Source organism: Athene noctua, chromosome 1 (assembly GCF_965140245.1).
Source record: "Athene noctua chromosome 1, bAthNoc1.hap1.1, whole genome shotgun sequence".
NCBI classification, from domain to species: Eukaryota; Metazoa; Chordata; class Aves; order Strigiformes; family Strigidae; genus Athene; species Athene noctua.
In genome coordinates, this window is record NC_134037.1 from 206,596,531 (window position 1) to 206,620,740 (window position 24,210).

At 37.9% G+C, this 24,210-nt stretch overlaps 1 protein-coding gene across 2 annotated transcripts in view; it reads left to right on the top strand.

Annotated features, from left to right (window-relative positions):
* STK24 (serine/threonine kinase 24) overlaps positions 1 to 18,180 on the top strand; it is a 64,571-nt gene extending 46,391 nt beyond the window's left edge. For both annotated transcript variants that reach the window (XM_074911190.1, XM_074911198.1), the window contains exons 6-11: positions 6,702 to 6,887; positions 7,142 to 7,287; positions 9,408 to 9,531; positions 10,470 to 10,538; positions 14,383 to 14,519; positions 16,824 to 18,180. In XM_074911190.1, the coding sequence (XP_074767291.1) occupies positions 6,702 to 6,887; positions 7,142 to 7,287; positions 9,408 to 9,531; positions 10,470 to 10,538; positions 14,383 to 14,519; positions 16,824 to 16,860 (699 nt within the window). In that variant the 3' untranslated portion in view covers positions 16,861 to 18,180. The remainder of the gene's footprint in view (positions 1 to 6,701; positions 6,888 to 7,141; positions 7,288 to 9,407; positions 9,532 to 10,469; positions 10,539 to 14,382; positions 14,520 to 16,823) is intronic.
* Positions 18,181 to 24,210: the final 6,030 nt, after the last annotated feature.

The following is a 24,210-nucleotide window of genomic DNA, read 5'->3' on the forward strand; positions in this document are numbered from 1 at the left end:
ACTGTGTCTAGACAGATGTACATTTAGATAATACCTAGCACCTAAAACTGTTGGCAAGGAAAGAAGCTTTCCTAATTTATATCCAAACTTTAAGTTTCCTAGTGTATTAAGCCCCTCCAGATGGCAAGAAATATTATAATACTGACAAGTACATCCTGTAACCTTTTATTCCATTTTTGATGATGAGTATTTTTGATGGTTGTTTAAAAGTAGAAGAGAACAAATACAAACAAAATGTTAATACACTTCTTCTTTTAAAAAAAAAAAAAAGTCAGCAACACTGTTAAAGAATATGGATTTGGTGGGTGTGAAAGCATTGTTTGATAGTGCTGTTATTCATCTGTGGAAGAATATGCCACGTAGATCTATGCTACTCTCTGGCCATGTTCCTTTAGATATTTTGCACAGGGAGGGTTTAATGTTTTATATCAAATTTGCTCATTTGTAGACATTCACATTACACAGGATTTTGATTTAGCAGAGTGGTACAGCAGCATACTGAAATTCTAAAATACAGTTGGATCGCAATAGAAATGTGATTCCCACTACTGATCTCCATAGGTTCACCAGCATGACGCTGGGTGTCCCCAGTTGCTGGGAAGGAATATGTGTATTGAAGCAAGCTCAAGCCCATTGCATTTTTCAAAGTTCTTTTTGTTTAGTTATTCAGTTTATATACTTCTATTAGGCCGAGTTGCGTATACACCTCCTTGCTGCCCCTCCCTTCCCCCTCTCCCATGCTGGTCTGGCTAGCTCTGTAAGGCATTGCTGTAAGGATTATTCTGGGGAAGGCTATTTGCACAACCTGATGACCCACTGATGTAGCTGTATATCTGAAACAAAGGTCACCCTCACGTCTTGCTTGTGTTAAGATCAGCTTTCTTTATGATTATTAGCAGTCATTCCTTATGTTCTTCCCTTAGCTCATCTTTCTTGCCTATCTCCTCTGATCCCCTTGTAGTGATTTGTTAATTGGTCACATCTACATGCAATGAGACAGGTCGGTGTGTTTCTTTCCACTCTCGTCCACATAAGGAACTCACCAATACTGACTCTAGCCTAGACTGTAGTATTACTTCCTTCCTTCCCTCTTTGATATCTTTCTGTAGAGAGGCTATTTAAAAATAATTAGCAGAGCTCTGTAAAGCCTCTAGAAGCCTAAATGACCCCAAATTCCCACTTTGAAGGTTGAGTAAACCATTTTTTTCAGTGGATGGTAGCTTTGCTTGTTTGGTTTTGGTTTCGGGGTATTGATGGTTGGGTGTTTTTTTGAGGTTTGGCTTCTGGGAATGATCTTCAGTTGGACAAAGTATGATTCAGTCCTTGGGTTTTCTGTTATGGCTGTTTCAGTCTCCAATGTCATGTGGACATAAAAAGGTCTTGGATACTTACTTCATCCGTTCCACAGAAGGCCAGAAATCAAGTTTTGAATGAACTAGAGATACTTATTTGCATCTGTGAACCTTTTGACACTCAGACTGGACTAAATTGTATAGACAATAGTTTTGCTGTTGTTGCACAACAACCGCTTCGGAAAGCCAGTTTATTTTAAGATAGTCTTATGCATATGTGAGAACACAGACATCTAGAGCTAACTTCATTTTCCTTCTATAAGCTGGCAATGCTTGAGGAGGTGTTAGGTAGGACTGTCCTCTTCATAGCATAGTCCCAGTGAGGTGCAAGCAATTTCCATTACGTAGTTGCTGTGTTACCTGGTTTTGTTCTTTGCTCTGTTGAATCTTCTTACTTCCCACATGCTGATGGGTTCCAAATAAAAGCTTGTAAGTGCGCTGTAACACTACCTTGGGCACAGTTCACCTGCTTCTTTCCTCATTTACTGTGTGCCTCACACCAACTGTTAAATTGTTTATTGCTCCTTTTCAGATTGGATTGATGTCTTTGTTCATGCTGACATATAGCATAAATAGCACAACTGTGCAAGGCAAAGCAAAACCTAAGTTATGACATAAAACTACTAACGAGGCTAAAGGCAGGCAGATGCATCCTGAGGTCTAACATTGCCAATTATTGCTGTAAAGCTCAAGGTCTCTTGTTGATTCAGCACTATTATCGCTTGTCTTAATATTATGGGCAGTTTGTGGATTTCCTGACCATGGCTTACACTATATTATTAAAATAACTCATGCAAGAACTGTTATTCCAATGTATTGATTTTCATTTGAAGCAGCTTTCGATATTAAGATGTAGTTAAACCTTCTTCTAATTTAGATATGCTCGTGAGTGAACCACACTGTCAAACACAGATTCCGGAATTGAAGAGACAAACTTCTGTGGAATTGCTTTGTGTGAAGCACTTATACTGTTTTAACCAAAAAAAATTTTATCTTTATGGTCTTTGTGTTACTTTATAATATTTTAACCGTTACTTTAATGTCTCTTAAGATTATGTAAAAGTATGAATACTTAACATAAGCTGATGATTTTGCATATAGTCTTTGGGTTTTTTTCCCAATGTATGTTACAGGAATGTATGTATATAATTTATTTTTTCTTTTGTTAAGGTAGAGAAGTGTTTGGTTTTTTTTTCACAGATAAAAAATGTCTGCATTTTTGAAAAATGCTGCCTTGCTTCAGGATGTGAATGCATACATGTTGTGTATTTTTTCTTTTAAAATATGTGATACATAACAATGTAAACCAAGTCCCAATTTATGTTCCCAGTACTGTGCTCTCAAAATTATATGAGGTTTTTTGGACTGCTTTATGCATATGTGAGCTGTGTATTCCTTAACTGTCATACAGAATTTGTCCATTCCATTCTTGCTTTATTCAGTCCCATTCCCAAAGTGTTTTGTGTCCTTAAGATATTCCTATTTATTCTTTCTCAGACCATATATTGCAAGGTATATTTACAAGGCATTCCAACACTTGTCTTTATTAACTAAAAAATAATCAAGGTATGTGATTTTTGACACAGATACTAAATTTCAACAGCTTCTGTCAAACTTTTGTAAACAATAATTCAGACTGATATATTTGAGAACATGGGATTAGCAGGTGGCTTGTGTGAGGGAGTACGTTGGCTATAATGTTTGTATTTTTATGTGCTCACTAGCTAATGTGAGAGGTGTACTTGATAGCAAAAATTTCAACTTCACTTTTCATTTTCCCATGTAGTTTATTTTTAAAGCCCAAGTAATCCAAGGGGATGATAAAATCTAGCTGCTAAAGAAACTCAGCCATGGGGGAAAACAGTGAAATGTCAAAACATGACCGTAATCATTACCTTAAAGGTACCTACCACCTGGTTTTTAAATGTCTTTTCCTTTTGAATTTATCTTTTCACATACCATGTATTTCCTTTTCTTCAAGCTTTTTGTTCTTTGATATAAAGTCTTCATGGGATCTTTCCCTTCTTTCTCATTTCTGTTATTTTGGCAATAGTTCTTACTGATTCCTCCTGTTTTGATTCCTTTCTTCATCTGAAAGTCAGCATCTTTTCTAATCTGATACAGATGTCCCATATCTAGTCCTCTGTCCTTTCTACTATATAACTTTTAACAGAAACAAAATATTTAATTTTAAAATGTTTTTCTCTTGCACATAGCCTGTTTTCTTTGACAACAGCTTCAAAGTCAGACTAAGTTTTACTCATTAGAATGGAAAAGGCTTGTGGCAGTACTGCTATAAATAGTAGCTCCCAGTGACTTTCTGACTCTCATCTGAACTTGGAAGAGTAATTTTTATTCAAGATTTGAACTGTAAAAATCATAATGTGGTAAAACTTAATGGTGATACAGTGGCATCACTTCTTAAGGTCCCCATTTGGAGGACTGATTTGCACTTGTTCTGGAGTTTCATTGTCACAGACAAGTGCGTCCTAGAAGTGCGTAGTTGGATACACAGGCAGTTGGTGCTTACATCCCTGTTTTGAGTTCCTTTCTTATCTGTGAAAAGAGAGGTTACAGTTCCAGAGGAATTTGGGGGGGTTTATTCTTGATGCTTCCAGCAGGAATGGGCTTCCAAAACCTATCTCAGACTTCAAAAAATTCAGTGTGCCGCTGTGGTTTGTTGGACGTTTTCATTCCTTTTTTTGTGGAGGAAGGTCACTAGCAGTAGAAAGTTATAAATATATGAGGGAAAAAAAAGTATTTATATACGTGTGTGCGCATATGGATATCCATGCACACATACACATATAAGTTTGATTCTTATACCTATATATTCATGTGCTCCATCTGTGACTGAAAGTCTGGCAGAAGAAATTCTGTCCATTTATATGGCTTTAACACATTCCTGTTAAGAAACTGAAATTCAGAATAAATTGGAAATAATAATGCTCAGTTGTTAACATGAAGACTCATCTTCACAGGTGACATTTTTGTTTCATAACCAAGACAACCTTTCCTGATAGAGCAGTTACTCACCATTATATTCGGATTTGAGGAGAGCTTAGCTGATAATGCTGTTAAGATAAATGAAACTCGGAGCTCATACACTTATGTAATCCTCTGTGCTTAGTGTGAGATGGCAGTTCTGTAACATGGGTTAACAAAATGTCATAAATTTGATGGTGTGTTAATTGACTCCACACCACCCCACACCACCCCCCCCTTGCAAAATTAAGTAACTAAGCTCTTCACAATAGAATACTATCTGAACAAGGAAGGAAGAGCTTGTTTTTAGTCAGTGTATCTATGATAGTGGAGTGGATGCATACATTGCAGCTACCAGCCTGTAGTCCTTGTATGAGTTAGTCAAAGAAAACCTAGCATATCAACTGAGCAGACACAGATGAGTTAGAGGGACACTAACTAATGACAGCAGTGTTAAATGAAATCTCAGGAAATCTCAGGAAATAGATCTGTTTACAGTGTAGCAAAGTTCAAAATGCTCTGTTCACTGGTAACACCAGACAGCTCACTTAAGAGCTTTACCATTTTCCTGAGAAAAAGTCTTTGTTCTGCTTTCACTTAAACCCCCAAAACCCAAACCCAACCCAAAACCAAACCAGGAAAAAGCAAAACATAATATTTTTAATTTATATCTTATCCTTTGGAACAGAGATTTTTGTGAATTTTTTTTCTTTCACCTTTCCGAGGTGTTTATTCATCTACTGTTTTGACTTTTGGGTTTGTTGTTTCAGCAGAACATAGAGAAATCTGATGCATTATTTCACATTACTTCAGGCAGGTTTGGCAATAGGATTTGGATCTAGGGAGGTAGTGTTCCCTAGAGAGAGTAGCGCATTTGGATTATGAAAACCTATGAAAGAAATATATTTAAATAATCTTCCCTAAAAACACAGTAAATCTATTGTGGCATCCAGTAACAATGTGAATCCAACTCATCAACGAAATTAAATGGTAGTGGATGTTGCACTGGTTTCTGCTGCATTACCTGATTTGTCCCTCTAATTGGCAGTCAGCCTTTGGGATCTGCATTTCGCATGTGTGTGACTTAGAGAAGTTTGATTTAGATCAGGCCTTCTTGGCCTGCAAGACATGGCTCACAGGAGAAGGTCTATAAAGCAGATCAGGTAGAAAAGTGCTGTCAATATTTCAGAAGCTACTTGGAACAAATACTTAACTGGTTGAAGTCTTGGGTTGAAAAAAGTTTAATAATGGTGTTCTAGGCTGCGTTTCTCTAGTCTGTGAATAAGAATGACATATAAGACAGTGTTAACCCCAGGAAAATTATATTCTAATTTATTAAATTTCTGATGGTTGTACTAGATGATGCTTGTTGAGGAAAAATTTTGTGCATGTTGTAACATTTTTCTTTATGACAACATTTGAGTCTTGCCCTATCTTTACATAGTGTACTTGAACATGGTGGCTAAAATGCTAGTTTACAGCAACTCTACCGTTACTTTTTAAAAGTATTTTTGTTTCAAGATCAGTTATAACTGTTGGTGTTAGAGTATAGATTTCAAAAAGTTTCAAAACTCTAATAAGTAGAACTGCTTTATGCTGTGGAGTAAAAACAACCAAGGAACTCTGTACTTCATTTTATGTGTTTAACCACATAAACCAGACCATGATAACAAAAACAATTTACCTATAAAAATATTTACAGTAAAGGTTTAAATCTGCCTTTGCCAAGTACGTTGGTTTTGTCTGGGATAGAGCTACCCCAGTAGCTACTATGGGGCTATGTTTTGGATTTGTGCTGGAAACAGAGTTGATAATGTTCTGGTTATTGCTGAGAAATTCTTACACAGTCAAGGCCTTTTCTGCTCCTCACACCTCTCTGCCAAGTGAGTAGATTGGGGGTGTACAAAAAGTTGGGAGGAGGGACAGCTGACCCCAGCTGACCAAAGGGATATTCCATAACGTGCAGTGTCATGCTCAGCAATAAAACTAGAGGGAAGGTGGTCAGGGGGCTGCTGCTCTGGGACTGTCTAGGCATTGGTCAGTTGGTGGCGACTGATTGTTTTAGTTTGCGTCACTTGGATTTCTTCGGTTTTATTCCTCTCTCTTTGTTATTTTCCTTTTTGCTACATCTATTGTAATGATAATAATAATTATTATTGTATTTCAATTATTAAACCGTTCTTACCTCAACCCACGAGTTTTTTCACTTTTACTGTTCAAATTCTCTTTCCCCCATCTAGCTCTAGGCAGAGTGAGCGAGTGGCAGTATGGTGCTTAGTTGCCAGCTGGGGTTAAACCACAACAACAAGCAACACTGTTTCTTCTCTTTCTCCAACCTAATCTTAAAAGCATTGTTTCTTACAGGCAGACATCTGGTCATTAGGCATAACCGCCATAGAACTTGCAAAAGGAGAGCCACCTCATTCAGAATTACATCCAATGAAGGTTTTGTTCCTCATTCCTAAGAACAATCCACCAACACTGGAAGGAAACTTCAGTAAATCCCTCAAAGAATTTGTTGAGGCCTGTTTAAACAAGGACCCAAGCTTTGTGAGTTTCATTTGTTTGTCAGTCTGTAGTAGAGAACTTGACGGGTTTACATAAATTACATGAATAAGTGCAGTTCAGCTTTTCTAATATGGGGCAACATATTTATCAGCATTTTTTTTTTTTTTTTGTACATACTGCATATATTTTAAAATCTTATTTGTATCAGTACTGAATTCTGGATTTCTTGGTCTTTTTATAGTAAGTCACTTAACGCTCTCAAATGTAGTAAAAAATTTTTTTTTTTTTTTTTAAAGAGACCTACTGCAAAAGAGCTCTTAAAACACAAATTTATTTTACGAAACTCAAAGAAAACTTCTTACCTGACTGACCTTATTGATAGGCACAAGAGATGGAAGTCTGAACGAAGTCACGATGATTCAAGTTCTGATGACTCAGATACGTAAGTTTGATGAGTTTGTAAGATATCCTTTGTAAATATAGGAGCCAAATAGTTGTTTTTAGCATATATATATTCCTGTAGTCTTTTGTTGAAAGCTTTTCAGAATAGCAGCCTGGGCAAGCTAATGAGATCTTAATTTCATTGTTGCAAGGAATTTCATGCAACTAACATTCACTGACAACAATTCTGGCCCATTCTATACTACCATCTCTTTTATGGAGGGTCTAGGGTTCTTTCTAGATGTAGAGCTAACTGTTAACTCCTGTCATGTGTGCACATGGCCACCTAAGGCGGGCAGTTGTTTCCTTCGTGGCAGGTTTTCCCTTCTTTTGGGAGTAAATAGGCAGAAGCATATCCTTGCATCTAAGAGAGGGTTATTGGAAAATGCTTCTGTGATAATGGTTTTTTTTGGGGTACCAACCATATTACCTAGGTTTTTTTATGTGAGGTTTCTTCTTCTATCCTTCCAGGAAGGTTGGGCCATTACACCATGATAGTCATGAAATGTCAGAGTATTTATTGAAAACGGAGAAGTGCTGTAAATATTTCCAGATTTCTTTCTGTTCCAGTTTTTACTTCTCTCCATCAAGTTTTGATGTTCAGTAGGTTCATGAATTGGTTTCCTTAGGAAACCAAGTTGCAAATAGTTATGACTCATTAAAAAAATTAACTTTGTTAGTCTAAAAGTAATTTTGAGAATAGTGGGTATCATCAGTTTACACACTTTTGAAAATCAAGTGGAGGGATTGCCACAATTTATTCACAAATGGATTAAATTCCTCATCAACACAACTATTCTCTGCAATTTCAGTCTGTGTGCTAATGGCATGCTTCAGGCTGGTTATGATTTTTTGGCTGCCATTGCAGCTGTATAGTTGTCCCACATTCCTAATGGCTTCATGCCTTCCAGTAATCACGGTTCCAGCCCCAAACCAGCTCTGATTTGGAAGGTAAATTACTAGTCCTAATACTGGTCTCAGATCAGTTACTAACTGAGGTTTGAGGTTACAGTTTATTGTTCTTGTGGAATGGCAGACCGGTTTTAATAGCTTGGCATAGGAGAATGGTAGAACTAGAATGGTTATTGAGTGCTTGTGAGGCAATTTAACATTATGTTGAAGCCTGCCTTCCCTGCCTCTGCTTCCACAGCAGCCCTTGTATTAGATGCAGTAAAAGGGCGAGTTGATTTGGCATGCTGGAATACTGACTTTCCAAACTGATAAATACTTTTCTGTTGGATCAAGTTACTAGAGCTCATATATACAAGGAGAGTAGAACTACCTCTTTCAGTAACAGCCAGAAGTTCTGTGTGACTTCAAGGAGTAATTCTGGAGAATTTTCTTAAACTGATCACATGCTTTTTGATGTGGTAAGCTGTGGTAAATACTTTTTGTACAATGGCCATTAGATGCCCTTTTAATAGGTAATTTTCTTGAAAGTCACTTTTAATTCACAGATCAGAATGAAATGAACTTAGAGAAGGATCTTTATGGTTGTGAGAGGAGAAATGTAATGCAGTGAGTGATTTTTGGTCTTTTATCTTAGTAGGAGTTACAGAAAGAATTACTATGCCATCCACAAAACATGGGGCAAAAGATTGATTTATGTAATGTTGTTTGTTAAAGCTATGCTGTATATGTACTTTTTTAGTCATTTGTTTTGGAGTGGGAAATTTAACTTGCTAATGGGCTGGGGATGCACGGTTTTTCTCAAAGGTATTCTAAACTAGTGTCTTAACTGTTTTCTTAGGAAAAAAAGTGGATTAAGTATTCTAATTTTTTCCCCTTTCCCTAATGATTTGAGGTACTCTGTTAAAGCCAGTTTTCTGATAACAATAAAACATGTTACTTGTTTATGTAACTTGGGAAACTGTTTTCAATCTGTAATGCCTCTCTTTTGTTTTGAAGTTAATTTAATATTTAGTAAAGTACTTTTTTTTTTTTTAATTTCCCCAAAAGATAAATTATGTTGCTTTTCATACTTTATTCTTATTGGCTTGTACAATAGAATCCTGATTTTGGTCTTGACTGTAGTTTTTATGCTTATTGTGTATACTGAATGAACATGGGCAATAAGGTGTAGGTAATAGAACTTTTTTCTTTTTTTCCCCTCCCTTGAAGTGAACCAGATGGCCAGGCTTCAGGTGGGAGTGATTCAGGAGAGTGGATCTTTACAATAAGAGAAAAAGACCCCAAGAATCTAGAGAATGGAGCAGCCCAGCCTTTGGAGTTTCGAAGAAATAAGGTGCTCAAAATACTGATTGTATTATATAAGGACATAATTCTTCCTTTAGTAATTTAGTGGGGTGATTTTCATTTTATACCTTTAAAAGCATTTAAATTGTAAAAGTTTCAGAACTTTTGCTAAAAAAGTACATTCTACAGTAGCGTTTCACAAAATGTTTTGAGTAAGTCTTGAAGTTTAGGTATTCTGGAAATGTGTCCTTTTTCTGTAGTTTGTAAAATATGTACCAAAATACTTATGTAGTTTGTGAAAGATTACCACTGGAGGAAGACCAGGCAGTATTTTATTTTAAAAATCTTCCTTCTATAAATTAAACTTAAACCGTACAGTACAGTACAAAGCTGGGGTGGGGTTCTGGGGAAGGCATTCTGGTCTTTTAGGAAAAAAGACTACAGTGTAGCAGAGAATAAAATGTGCATGTGCCCCCAAAAAAACCCCAAACCCAACCCAAAAAACCAAACCATCCAACCAACCTGTAAGGGTTGTTCGGGAGTTGCTCCATCATACTTTCTGCACCCTGTGTGGCTAGGGCACGTAGTTGCTACCTTGGCTCTGAAAGTTCTGTGTGTGTGCTCTTACCAGAACTGGAGAAATACAAGAAAAATGTATCATATGGGAGGAACCTAGTAAATATCGGCATGTCTGTGACTTAGTACATGCTCAGTAGGATTGTGGGGTTTTTTTGGTTTTGGTGGGTTCTTTTGGTTTTTGTTTTGAGCTTGCATGTATTTGGAGGCTCAATTAAACTTCGAGGCTGTGGCACCTCATTTTCCAGAGTGCTTTGGAAAAGAACATTTACATATTTGTATATACTTGGAAACAGATTTTTCATAAAGTGTAGCATGTTGGAACTATTTCTTTCTTTAAGTAGAAACAGAATACAATGAGGATGCTTTTTTCCTCAAATAAAATTGGTCAGAATTTTGTTTTCTTTAAAGGAAAAGGATATCCCAAAGAGGCCTCTATCCCAATGCCTGTCTACAGTTATATCCCCTTTATTTGCAGAGGTAAGTTACTGCTTTAAAACTTAACAATTTTATCATTTATGTGTCTGAAAAATAGAAAAATGTAATGGATCACACCTAAGGCTTCTACAAACCATTTGGAACTTGATGCGTTACAGTTTTAGCTGTACCCTTTGCTTTCATGCATGTCTACTTTTTGAGGTCTTTGTCTTGCTTCTACAATATTTCATATGCATGGTGGCAACATGAACCATGCTAGTATAAAGCAAAGAACATGAAAAACAAAAAGGTGTGTAAATATTTGGATTGCAGCATTCCATGTTTTGACACTGCTTTATCTCTTTATCTGTCATTTTATCACAAATTTCAGGTTCTTCAGTGTTCCAAGATATGGCTGTGGACCAGATCAGCAAGAACTTAACTTTTGAATTTCAGTGCTGAAAACTGTATTTTGTTCCCATTCTGAGTTTTATATTTTTTATATTTGTTTTTTTCCAAATACTTAAAAACAACTTCAAAAAAATTATATGAAGGGTAAGCCAGATATTTATGAATGTGTGATTATTTTAGAAAGCTGATAGAATTCTAAGAAACAAAAAAGTCCCCTCTCACCCTAGCTTTGATATGAAAATTTATTTAATTATTTCAATCGTTGCCACTGTTACAGAAATAAAGTTAGAGAAATTGTTCTGATAAAAGGATGTTGTCTTAATTTTGTTCTAATGAATAAAGTCCTGCTTCAGAGGGTTATGATTGAATTTTGCATGTTATTCATTAAGAATAGAGTGCAGTAAGGCAGTTAAATTTATTTAAAAGGGATGACCTCTGTATTGGTTATTCAGACTCCAGTATTGTCAGATTGTCTTTCTTCTACATAAAGTGGAAAACACTTTAAATGGCCATTTTTTGAGGCATTTTCCATTGCAGTTCTTTATATCTTACCCACTTGAAAGAAAGAATTTTCTTTCAGTTCCCTACCCTTCCATCTCCCAAACAACTTGTGGTTGATGTGCTTCTCCTTTAGGTCTTCCTTCTCCTTTTCTAATACCAGGCATGATACAGGTGCTGCATCCACTGTCTTCCCCACTCCATCCTCCATTTTTATCCTTTATTTTTCATTTTCTCTCCACTATACCTTTTATTACCTGTCTTCTAGCTATCTCTGCTCTGGGTTCTTCCTTCCCATGGTATTGCTACCTAGTTGCTGTGTCATTCTTTACCTTTCTTGCTTCCCATTTTCATTTTCAAGGCCATTCTTTTAATTGCCTCTTGCTGATGCCTGTGTGTATAGGATTCCCCTAGCACTGCTGCAGCAATACAAACATTTTTCATTGCAGTCCTTATTAAAATTGCCGTTTACTTTCATCTCTGTGGCGTGTAAAGGCTACAGAAAATGTTTTTTCTCACATGCTTGCTTGCTGTATCTCTTCATGCTATGTGAGAAGCCTCTTGGTCTGGTATCTGCTGTTCAGTTCATATTTTAAACTCCTCTTTCGTGCAACTTTTGGTGGATAGTCACAACTTTCCCAAACTGTTCCAGAATCTCACTGCAGGGTTTGCTTTTTCTTAGGGGCATGGCCACTGTCTCTGCTGTTTGAAGGAAGCCTTTTGTTACATTTCCAGTGTTCCTTTTGTTTAGCATTCAAACCACAGATATCTGCACCTTCAGGAATTATTGCTAGCTAAGTTAGTGAGTTACTCCATGGAAGTCCTCCAAGAAGAACAAAGCTGGCCATTCAGAGCTTTTTGTCATCATAGAGGTTTCAAAGCTTTTGGCAGAGCAGATGGGTGTAAAAACGAACTGTTCTCCTTAAGTAATCTTACAGGATGGTAATCTTGTGTGGTCTGCATCCTTCTCCTTCAGTTGAACTCTGATGCAACTTAGGAGCCTGGCTGAAGAGGCTTGCTCAGCTATGGGGCCTTGCTGCTCTGTGTTGCTGGTGCTGAAGCTTGGTGCACTTCAGCAAAGCAATTAAAAGAACAAACAAACAAACAAAACACCCAACACCAAACAAAACAAAACCTCAAAAGAACAGAAAACAAAGAAAATGAACAAAGTTGTCATGTTTGTCAGTTATATGTGATTTCACTGACCAGCTACCACCCTGCTGTGCTTTTGTTCTCCTTATCAGAGGACACTGGCCGAGTACTGCATGCAGGGACTCATTCTGGGTTCCTTTTTGAAGGCAGAAGATCCAGAGATGTGCTTTGTTGTAATGTTACCACTATTGTCTACTTCTGTCATCTCATCCTCAAGCTTCCTGGTATAGACTAAGAAAGGGTTAGTTACTACTGGGAAAAGAAAAGGCATTTGTGTCTTCCTGTTACCTATGCTTTGTCTGCAAGATCTCACTCTTTAGCATCCTGAAAAGAAAACACAAGCAGCAGACAAAGAAGAGTGCAAAAGCCTTCCTACTGCTGTGGTTGTACCTCAGCTGTTGTATATACACACAGAATCCTTTTGATTTCCTTTCGTTGAGACCTGTACCTATAAGCCCTTGCTAAATGTGGAACTAGAACAATGATTATTTCCTTTATTTTTTCCCTTGCAAGACTCAGATTCCTTTTTAAATAAAAACTGTTCTTCAGTACTAATGGAAACTTTTGACTGTAGTCCCTGACACCTGCTGAAAGTCCTGAAAGGCTGCTTTAATGCTTGAACATCTCTGAAGAACTTCACTGCCACTTTGTTCCCTCTGGAATGTCTTGTACTACACTGAAGTCAAAATTGTCTTGATCTATTAGTTCTGCTTTCTGCTGCTTTTTGAGGGTCATGCTTATTCCATGTGACAATCCCCTATGCTATACTTAAGCAGGGCCAAAAGTATATCCATGCCCACATTATGTCTCAGAAAGTGGCACAAACTTGCCATTTGGTGAAGCTAAGCTTTCTTGATTACTGGCAGTAAAGGCATAAAGGCAGAGTGGCTATATGTCCAGCATTCAGAGATGACTTCAAAATTAATTGAATAATTTGTAGATAAATCTGGAGAAGAATATTTCACTGCTCTTCAGTTCAGTGTGAACAAATCAAATTGTTTGGTCTAAAGCACTCATATGCCCAGTTAGCTTTTGACTGGTGTATTTTTTTCACCAGTTTGTTGGTTTTTTTTCTTCCCTGAGAAATGGCCCTGATTCCATCCTTCTTAAGAGAATGCTGCAAAGCAGATCTTGACAACAGCTGTAGTGATAAATGCGGAGAGAAACCTCTAAATGCAGACATCCAGCCTGCTGGGGAAAGTCCAGTCCCTGAAAGAAGGCCATGCCTTCATTCACCCTTACTACTGGTAACATGGCACTTTATTCCAAGGAAGCCCAGACCCTGCTGAGATTTTTGAACGTTCTTTAGTGAGTTGAGAAAGCAAGCATTTTACCAGCCATAGCCCTCAGTTCCTGCCTAATCATGTGGTTCTTCACTTTTGGGGGGAGATGAGAGTGCTCAGGGTACTCTGTTGATAGCTGACAGTGTGAAAACATTTTCTAACAGTGCTTGCACAAGTGCACCTGTGGTGTGTATAAGCTCTAGGTGTACAAGTAGATATGTATACTAAAGTGAGTATGTGTAAGCAGCACATCTTGAAACCGAACACCTACAGGTAAATAGTGCATAGATCTTAGAATACTTTGTCATGATTTTTGAATGTGAGCATGGTGAAAAGGTATGTGAATGATTGAAGACTTGTGACGATAAATGACATCCCGATAACTACTGCAAAGACTAACTTCAGGGTAAAAAAAAACCCGAGGGTGTGAGGGTGTATAATGAAAGCCAAATCCTGGCATTGTGAACACTGGTGGTCGCTTCCTAACAAGCTTTTGCATTATACTGTTTATAGAAATATTCGTGAATATCATCTTAATACATGTCTTCCTGTTTTTCTTTCAGTTGAAAGAGAAGAGCGAAGTGTGTGGTGGTAACACAGGTTCCATAGAAGAACTGAGAAAGGCTATTTATTTAGCTGAAGAGGCTTGTCCAGGCATTGCAGACAACATGGTGTCACACCTTGTGCAGCGGCTTCAGAGGTAATGAAACTATTTCCCTAAGGGTTACAGAAGATTGCCTATGTGATTCTACAAATATTTAACTAGTGTTAAATTGAAAGAATTAATTTCTGTTTATAATAGAGGAAAATACCAGTTGTGCTTACAGTTTGTACAGTTGTGTTTGCTTAGTAGAAAGCCAAATCATATCAGCAGTTCTAATTTCTAGCTTCAGGTGATAGCCCGCACGTACATTCACCCTGTTGGTGTGCATGTTGTGTGTCAAATGAGACTAAACAGCCTGTTCCCTTTGCAGTTCCTGTAAGGGACATTCATGCTTCCTTAATGTCTGGGTGTATGTCGCAGAGGATGCCCTATGTTGCTCTTAATTTCTTTTACCCACTTTGATAAATGGACTGTTCAGTTAGTTTTTCTTTTAGTCACATAGCAAGTGGTTCCCTGTTCATTCCTTAAAGATAAGTCTGTATGGCCTTTAAGTGGTACCTTCAAACCCATCATTTTATATTGCCTCAAGAGACCAAATTTCCTAAGAGATTTTCTAACTGCCTAGGCTAGGAATATATTCTTAACAAACACTCAGTTTGCTGTTCTTTTAAATGCTACGCAAGAAAAGATAAGGGGTATAAATTTCAAAATTACTGCTTGAAGAGGCTTTAAAGCAACCTTGAATCCAGGAGCCCACAACTGTTGTGTACTAGAAAAAACTCATGGACTGCTCTGCTGAAAAAGATCACCCTTAGCAGGTATCTCCCTTACACTGTCTTTAACCACAGGATGGTAAACCTTAAGGTTTAAAAAGTTCACACCTCTGAAGTTAAAGCAGAGGATTGCCAGGCTGACACTTTGTCATTCAGTAAAAATCAGTGCCAAGAAATTGCAATCAATCATGTTTCTTGCTTTCTGGGCTGTTAAGCATGAAGCCCAGTCAGCATATCTAGTGCTACAAGGTCACTCTTTGATGCCAGATGTCCTGATTCTCCTTTCAGTTGATCCTGACAGGCTCAAAAGACTTTCTGGAGTTTCCATCTCAGTTGGTTTCCATTAGGGGTTCCAAAACTGACTCCAGACTTTCATCTGCCCAATCTGTTAGTGTCAAGTTTCTATCAGCCTGGTACAGGGCCGTCCTGGAACTAGGAGCCTTCTGATGCTGTAATTTAAACTGAAAATGACCGTGTGGAGACAGGTTTTCCACAGGGCACTTCTTTTGTGAATGCTGGAGATGATCCTACTTGTTCCTGTCACGACAGCAAGAGTCATAATTTTTGTCCTAGGAGACAGATTTCAGAACCCTTTATATACCTACTCAGCATTTTGTCTTCTATCTGTTCTGCTTCCTTGGAATATTGCTGTTTTTCTCAGTTATGATGTCTTATATAACAGTGGAGGCAGGCACTTCATTTTCTTTGAAGGAGAGAAAGAAATAGTCATAGAGAATGTTTGTTGCTGGGTCACATCTGGGTGAACTTTCTCTTAGTCATTCCAAGGATGATATTCAGCTTGTATGTGATCATGACTAGCACTCCTTCCAGAAAGTGAGTGAAAGAAATGAATGGCAAGATTCCCTCCCTAAGAAGGAGCTTGAACCATTCCATAGCTTAGTAGGTATTCCTCATGGATAAAGCTATTTTTGGAGTAGTCAACTTCTGAAAAGATAGTTCCTTCTTTGAATGCTACAAGAAATATGCTCTGTTACATCATTAAGTCATTCATTGTATCCACTTAGAAGATTTTCGTTCCCCTTATGATTGGTTAAAACTGGGTTTCCCAGCTTTGTCTGAATGAATTAGTTGGGCCCCTCAGAAGAGCTGCCCAATAACCTGAGCAAATTAGTTTACCTTCCTCCTCCAGTTTTGATCTCTGATGTTTTACAAAGTTTATTGAGAGCTTAACATGGTTGAAATGCGTGCCCCTTTCTTTGGATGATTTAAGAATCTGCTTAGACCAAGAAATACAGGTTTCCTGCGCCAGTAGTATTTTCTGGGAAGATTATGATGTAGGAAGATTATGAAGTAGGAAAGATGGAGTCATTAAATGTTGCCCCCCGTATACAGAATTCTTACATCATCATATACTTCTCAGTAACACACTTGAGCACAGGTTGTTCCTATTCATTAGAAAAGCAGCAACGTTCTAATAGAGTGTATTTTACATGTTGTTCAGCTCTATGGCTTTTGTCTTTAAAGCACGGCAGCAGTGGTGGGTGTCATTCTGCAAGGAAGAAGGCTGGCACTTCAACAATGTGAAAGGGAATAACTTTCAGTTGCTGCTTGTTGTAGAAGGCCTTCCTGAGAGTCACAACGATAATTATTTTTTTTTCTTCTTCAGATATTCACTAGCTGGAGGAAGTACTTCATCCTACTGATGTGCTGTTCCTGACTTTTCTAAGGCAACAGAGATCCCATGGTGTCTGCAGTGAAGACGTACACCCCAATGTTGTTCCTGCCCCTCAACCACTGGAATGTCCTTTGGTGGAAGGACGTTCCTAAATGTACAAGAGTGAAAATGAAGTCTCTCGGATGGAGGCAGTCTTTTTCAGCTCATTAAAGCTGTAATATTTTTTAATGATAATGCACATATTCCAGGGAGGTGTCTTTTTGTAAAATCTGAAATGTATATTTAGGTTTGTGATAGAGAAATTGAAGATGTTGAGAAACCTCAGGTATCTTGCTTTAAGAATTCCACTGGGAGATGGAGAATGTTTGTTGGAATTGTGTACAGATATGTATATAATGTCTTTTTTAACTGAAAGCCTTTCAACGTGCATAAGGAATCACTGTGTACAAAATGGTAAAGTGCTTTTGTAGATAATGTTAGTGGGGTAAATATTTGACAGGCCATAACTGAGTATTGCCTTGCCTTTATTACATGTAAATTTTGAATCATGTGATAAGTGAATCTTGGCTTGATTTTTGTATGTGAAGGATTTGCCATTGAAAGAGTCAATCCTGTACTATGGAACCTTCTGTTCGTACCTCAGCAAAGACAATTTTATGCTGCTTTTCCAGTATTTCCTCCTTTTTATCTATATTCTGAGCGTGACTTTCTAATTATGGTATGCCTTCTGGTTGTTTTAAATTTAATACACCTTGTCTCTCAAAGCTTTAAATTTAAATTATTGTTTCCTAAAGAATGAGCTCTTTCATATTTTCAGTTTTAAATTGTGCCAATGCAAATTCTGAACCCTATGTATTGTTCAATTTTAGTAATAGATATTCGTGAAGCTTGTAGCAAAATTCAGATATGATCTTTTTTTCACCTGAATATGTTTGAATGCTCACACAAATAAATCTTTATTACCTTCCTTTATTCTGAAATATCTCATTAAGATGTTGGCTCTGAGACAGTGGCAAGCATTTCTTCATCATGCCTATTTTTGTAATTAGAATTAATGTCTTGGAGCGTAAAAGAAAAATCTATTTGATATTTGATCTTGTGGCCTAAATATGTACGCCTCTTTACTGAAAGGGATAGACACTAGACAGACAGATTACAAAACTGAGCCTGAGCGTTATATGCTATGTCCTATTACTTGGCTCCCCAGAAAACAGTTATTTCTTGAAATTCTGAATTCTGAAATTTTTACTGTTCCTGTGAGCACTCCTAGATAGCTGACCTACGGTTTATAGTTCTTGGAAATGGTAACGTTAGTTACACACACAGTTGATTAGATAGCTGCTTTTTTTTTTTTTTTTTTTTTTTTTGTTTCCCCCAATATTACTCTGAGGTTTGCCTTTCTTTCACCAAGGCTATATTCAGGTGCTTCTTAATCTGGTAGCTAAGAGAGCATTTTTGCTTGTTTTTAATGAAGAAATTGAAGATTTTATGTTTTGCATGGCAGTGAGATAATTTATGTGTTTAATTTAAAAAAAAAAAGAAAAAGAAAAAAAGTTTTAGAACAGAAAGGATTAAAATTTTAAAAGTATAGGCATATCTACCAGGCTTGGTACAAAAAGACCCAGGTTCTCTAACCATTTGGGAAGCTTGTGAGGTCTCCTTGCAGGACTTCATATTATCATGGTAGCCCTTATTCTATGCATATTAATAGCCTTAATCATTAATTTAATAATTTAACAGTTAGAGGACATTGTCATGCTAACAGAGCTAGGAAACTTCTGACCAGGTTGAAACAACAGTTGGAAGAAATGGGAGTATGTGCACTCCTTGGAGCCATAGTCTTAGACACAACACGTTTGCCATTACAATGAGGTAACTGTTTCCCTTTTATGGCTAAGTAAATTGAAGGTAAATTGAACGATGCATAAGTTTGAGCAATGGTTTATAACTCCTCTTTGATTAGTATCTTTATGTTGTTTTGTGTGCTCTTAAACATTAAGGATAGGCTTATCCTTGAGGAAACAGATGTAGCTCTGCTATTATGAAATGCGCATCTGAATTCAGCACAATGGGAAATTTACCTGTTGAATGTCTCCATATTAAAACTTTCAGCCATTTAATAAATATGTGCTGTTACAGCATTTGGAAATAAAGAGATGTGTTTGCATTTGAAATATAAATAGAATAATGGAAGCTTTTCCCCAGTCATCTGTTAATGTAAGGACTTGAAATTAAAGCGAGCTTACTTGGAGGTGCACAGCACTCAGAGATTCAGTGGGGAAGTTAAATTTATGGTGCTGGCTGGAATCTCAAGAATTTCTCCGAAAATTGAATGAAGGTCTAAGGTATGCTGGTTTTGAACAATCATTTAAAAGTTATGCATACGGTTTTTTGAGTTGCATTTGATTTGTGTTCCAGGACTGTATGTTGAGGAAATACTTCTCTGAGTAGATTGTGGCAGAGTTTGCTTGGTGAATGTATCCCTTGGTTTACGAGCTGCAGATGAGTCAGACCTACAACAAGGCCCATTGGCCAAAAGGCTGGGACATTTAGAAAAAGACAAGACCTCATTTATGGTAGAGATGTGTATTTTTATATGTAATATATAGATTATTTAAAGACAGACTATCTTAAACTGAGATTCACTGACAAAAAGCGTGCTGTATGTAAGATTACAATCATTTGCTATTGAAAAGTAGTGCTGCTTTAAAAATCAGATCTATATTGGTAACAAGAGCTTCATTTGAAAGAAGCGTGGCCTCAGTTTCTGAAAGAAAAAGTGTATTGATATTTTTGAGAGGTTGTTTCATGCTAAAAACATGTCTGTGTTATAATGTTGCACTGATGATTTTTCTGTGCAGGTAGTACTTCACTCAGTGTTTGAATATACTAAGCAAGGAAGCTATCCCTATTTATGCAAACATTTAAATTAGTGGAACTGCTTGTCAGGGATTTGAAGATTAGGCAGTAAATAAAGTCACTGTTTAAAAAAAAAATAAAATCGGTCACTTGAACTGCAGGCTTGCTTTTTGCAAGTATCAGATGTGTGAGCTATTTTTTTAACTTAATTTTCCTTGCAGTTGCACTTTGTAGTTGATCACCAGTTTACTCAAGGATGACGGCATGATCGCTGTAGTACCGAATGCTTCTGGTGTGGTAACAAAGCAGCAGTTTCTCCACCGTGCCGTGGTCCTTTGCAGCCCCAGACATTTAGAGTGGGTATGGACAGATGAGCCGGTGACTGCGGAACGAGGTAGCGGTGGTGGCCTGCTCTCGCCGCACAGGGGTGTGCACAGGGCCAAGGGAAGGGTGAATGCTGGCCCTTCACAGCAAAGGAGCTGCCGTCTTGTGAGTTCATGTCCTCCTCTGTCTGCCTGTGCTTTTACTGTACTTGTGAAACGTCTAGTTAGCTCTTACTACTTCATGTGGTGTTCTAGATTACTTTTTAAACAAGGTGGTACCAGTTTGTAATAGTTTTACGTTAGCCTTACTTTTAAGGAAACGTATTTTTGCCTTCAAAAAACATTACCATTGGAAGATTATCAGAAGTGCTGATAAGCACAGGTATAATGCAAGGATCAGTACAATCGCAGATTATTTTTGTAAGTTGCTGTGGAGGAGCTTGAAGTATGGCACAGCTGCAAGCTTGCTCTTTTAAACTGTGCTTTGCAGGTGTGCTAGTGATTGCAGTGACCATATGCAGTAGACAAATTGTTTGTAATGGTTTTCTGCCTTCTTTTAAAGCATGATTACAGAGGACAATTAAGTGTATATCTTGTTTTCTGTAATATTGCTGCCTGTTCATAACCATGTATTTAAATTTTACTTTTGTCACTCTACACCAAGATAATAAAACTCCTTGTAAACTACATGACCTAGAAATAAAGAAGGAAAAGTTTAACGACTTTTTGCCGAGTGGTCAGTAAGATGAGATTCGGGGGTCTCCTCCCAGGAGGGGATGCTTTTGCGGGTTTCTAAGCTCAGTTATTGCCCACGTGTCAGTAACAGTAAGCAGAAAGTTTATAAATTGGTGTTCAGTTTTTAATCGTATCAGAATTTGTACAAGAGAGAACTTGGTTAAACTCCAACAACAAGCACTTTCTGAGCAAGAACACTGAGAATATTTTTTTCTGTTGGGTAATTTAGTAAGCTTGTATCTCACAGATGGCCTAACCATGTGGGAAGTTTAGTTCTTTTCATGATTAAGGCTTTTTTATGTACACATACAAGTGATTGATAGTGTACTGTTCTGTTAAATATGTGCAGTTATATATTACAGTTTTTCCTATAATAAGACAATGTGCCACTTTGCAGATGGCAAGGATTTAAAACCTGCTCCCCCCATCCTGCCAGCCCAGTGAAACCAATGAAGAGCTTATATCAAGTTGTATTAACTTAGCCCCACACATCGCATCCTTAATTACCCATGTAACTGGTGACAAACGGGGTGACAGCTACACTCCTGTAATTATCATTACTGTTTTCTCCTGTTAAAAAAAACATACGTGTGCCATGTTGCCAGGTTTTTTTTCCTCTACCAACTTTGCTGTGTCCCGGGGTGTGTGTGTGAGTGAGGGGGGATTGTTTGTGCACTCTAGCAACTGGAGTTGTATATGTGCACATCCATTAATTACGCTTTTTTTTTTTTTTTTTTCCCTTTTTAAAGGAGACCATGTAATTGGTCCTGTATAAAAAGGGAAAATGGTCAAAACCAGGCTTCTTATGTCCTGCTTGTTTCTGTTTTGTTCTTGGCTGATGCCCCTGGTTTTGTCTCCGAGATGAGTTTTCCTTGCGAGACCTATTTCCTCTAGTCAAGGATCTTTATCAAGATTTCTGCAATCACAGCATGTGTTTCCCTATCTGCTAACTTCCCTTTCAGGCTGTCATTTTTGGCTGGTTTCAGCTGAATTTACAAAGGCATTGAGGTCTCAAGTGTTTAATTAAAATGTTGTGAAAATAGGTAGGCGTGGGGTATATTTATTAATAAATACGTCTTTAAGTTAGGCAGTAGAGAAATGATGGAGAAACTTAGTCTTGTGGAAAAAAAAAATACACAGGAGTCCAGGCTTTGCTTATCCCATTGTGTATGGTGCACGTTCCTATGGCAGTAAAGTTTCTTTTTTGCTTTTAGTTCATTATTTGAAGCTGGCAACTGATTATTCATGGTGAGTAATAACAGCAAGAGTAAATCTCTTGGAGTGACCAGTTGGAGGTTTTTTCCACTGCTGAAACATGAGATGGTGTATTTAGTCATGGCTACACTAACCTGGCACACAGTGACTCTGCCTGTCTTGTCTCCATGTCCCACTTGATGAGGTGGGCAGCAGTATGATGTGAATCAGGGTTAAAAATAAGTGGTTAGATATTACAGCTTTCTAGTAAACTATGAGTTTTATTTACACACATAGACTGCAGCTGGCTGTAAGATAAGACTGTCGAGACAGTTGCTTTTATTCTCTTACCATTAGTTCAGTTTTGGGTTAACCTTAGGAATAAGAACTAGAAAAATGCTGACAAATGACAGCAGTTAAAGTGGTTTCATTTAAAAAAATATTTAAAAATCACACTGATAAAAAAGGATTAAAACCACCTTATTTTAAACCCTTTATCTGTAGAAAAAAAATAATACAAAAAAGTGAAAATGCTGAACGATGAATCAGGTGGATATGCTGAATTTGCATCCACAGCCTAGCTGGGTCTCTGCTGTCATGATAAATAGAACTGTATCTTGATCTTTCCCCTAGATGTTACAGAAAAATTATTTTCCAAACTTATTTTGTATGAAAATGGAACATCCCTAGAAGCGGTGTTACCTGAATTCACGAATGTAAATAAAAGCCTTTCTTTTAAGCACTCAGAATAAACGACTGCAGCAGATAGCAGTAACAAAGGTTGTTTCCAGCAAGGCTGTGATCTAAAATAAAATGCAGTTTCAGCTGAATTAAGGCCCTCAATATAATTTCCAATTAATAAAAAATTTTTTTATTGTTATAGATAGGTAACAGTTGTAAAGGACAAGTGTAGGGACCTAGCTTGTAAGGCTTTGCAGGTATTATTTTATAGCTCAGTAATAATTTGGGGGAATAAGGTCTGCAGCCCTTTGCTGTACTCCACAGCAACATCATGGGCCATTGCTTCCTCAGCCTTGTTCCTGGAGCCTCCTGCGGAGTTGTTAATCTGTGCTGTGTATTTCCCCTTTTCATGGCTATATGGATCGTTGTTCACATTCCTGGTCAGTCTTGAAGCACTCTCGTTCCTGTACGGTATCGGTTCACTGAGGTTGTTGAATTCACACCCTTTGGCCCTGCAGAGCTGGGTCAGAGGCTTGGACTGGACAAGCCCATGGGACCTGCACCTGGGAAAATGTCTTCAGCTTTTTCTACTTACTTTCTGAGTTTGTCCATCATCATGTCATAAACAGACAGAGGCGATGCTGTAGGGTAGCATTATTTTATCTGTACTGCTTTTCATGGGCAATAGCTAAGGAAAAGAGCAACTGCAACAAGTTACCTGCCCAGGGCCTGAAGGTCTCCCCGCAGCTGCAGGCAGCACGTGTAAGTACTTGTTTGTTTCCCTTTGTCAGGGTGGCTCAGGTTTGGCCATGGGGACTCCTGCTTGTCCTAAGGGGTCAGGACCCCATCTTTGTCTTGGACGGAGCTACACATGTATCTGTGCTCGGGGTGGGAGGGGACAGAAAGACGGCTTTAGTCTCTTGAACCAGGAATAGGTATGATAGTATTGTGAGGTATTTTATTCCCTTTTGTTGTGGGCAAAGATGCAAGCTCTTTTATACATCACACATAGGTTAAGCCATTAACAGAGCAAATAGCTAGATGAAGAAACGTGGGGGTAGAACTGTCTCAGCTTCATTTCCCATATCTATACTCAGGCCCCCTCTGCCTAGCGCTGTGTCTCCTCTAAGGCCTGTAATGGCGATAGATGCAATAGATGCATTTCCAGCTTGTTGAACTTCCGTTAATGGAAGTCTTACGTCACCCTCGTGATGAAGTCATTCTTAAAACATAAAGCAAAGCATCTAAGCATAGTAGACTTAGTGCTGTCAACCTTCTGAGCGGGCCAACAGCTTATGCAAAATTCAGTGTTAATGACTGTTCAAGCCACGTATATGAAATGGGCGTTTCTGCCGCTGGTTGGACACCGAGCACCGGGGCAGAGAGGGAGAGACTGAAATTCCAGCGACAAACTGAAAGTCATGCTTGGATGTGTAGCAGGCAGGATGAAAACCTGGGGCTTTGGTAGTACCTCCCACTTAGAGCAATTTAGTCAATGCTAGTTACTGGAACAGTCTAACCAAATAGCTGCGGTTCTCATAGTAGCGTACAGGTTTTCTTTCAGGCTTGTAAAACAAACAGCAGAA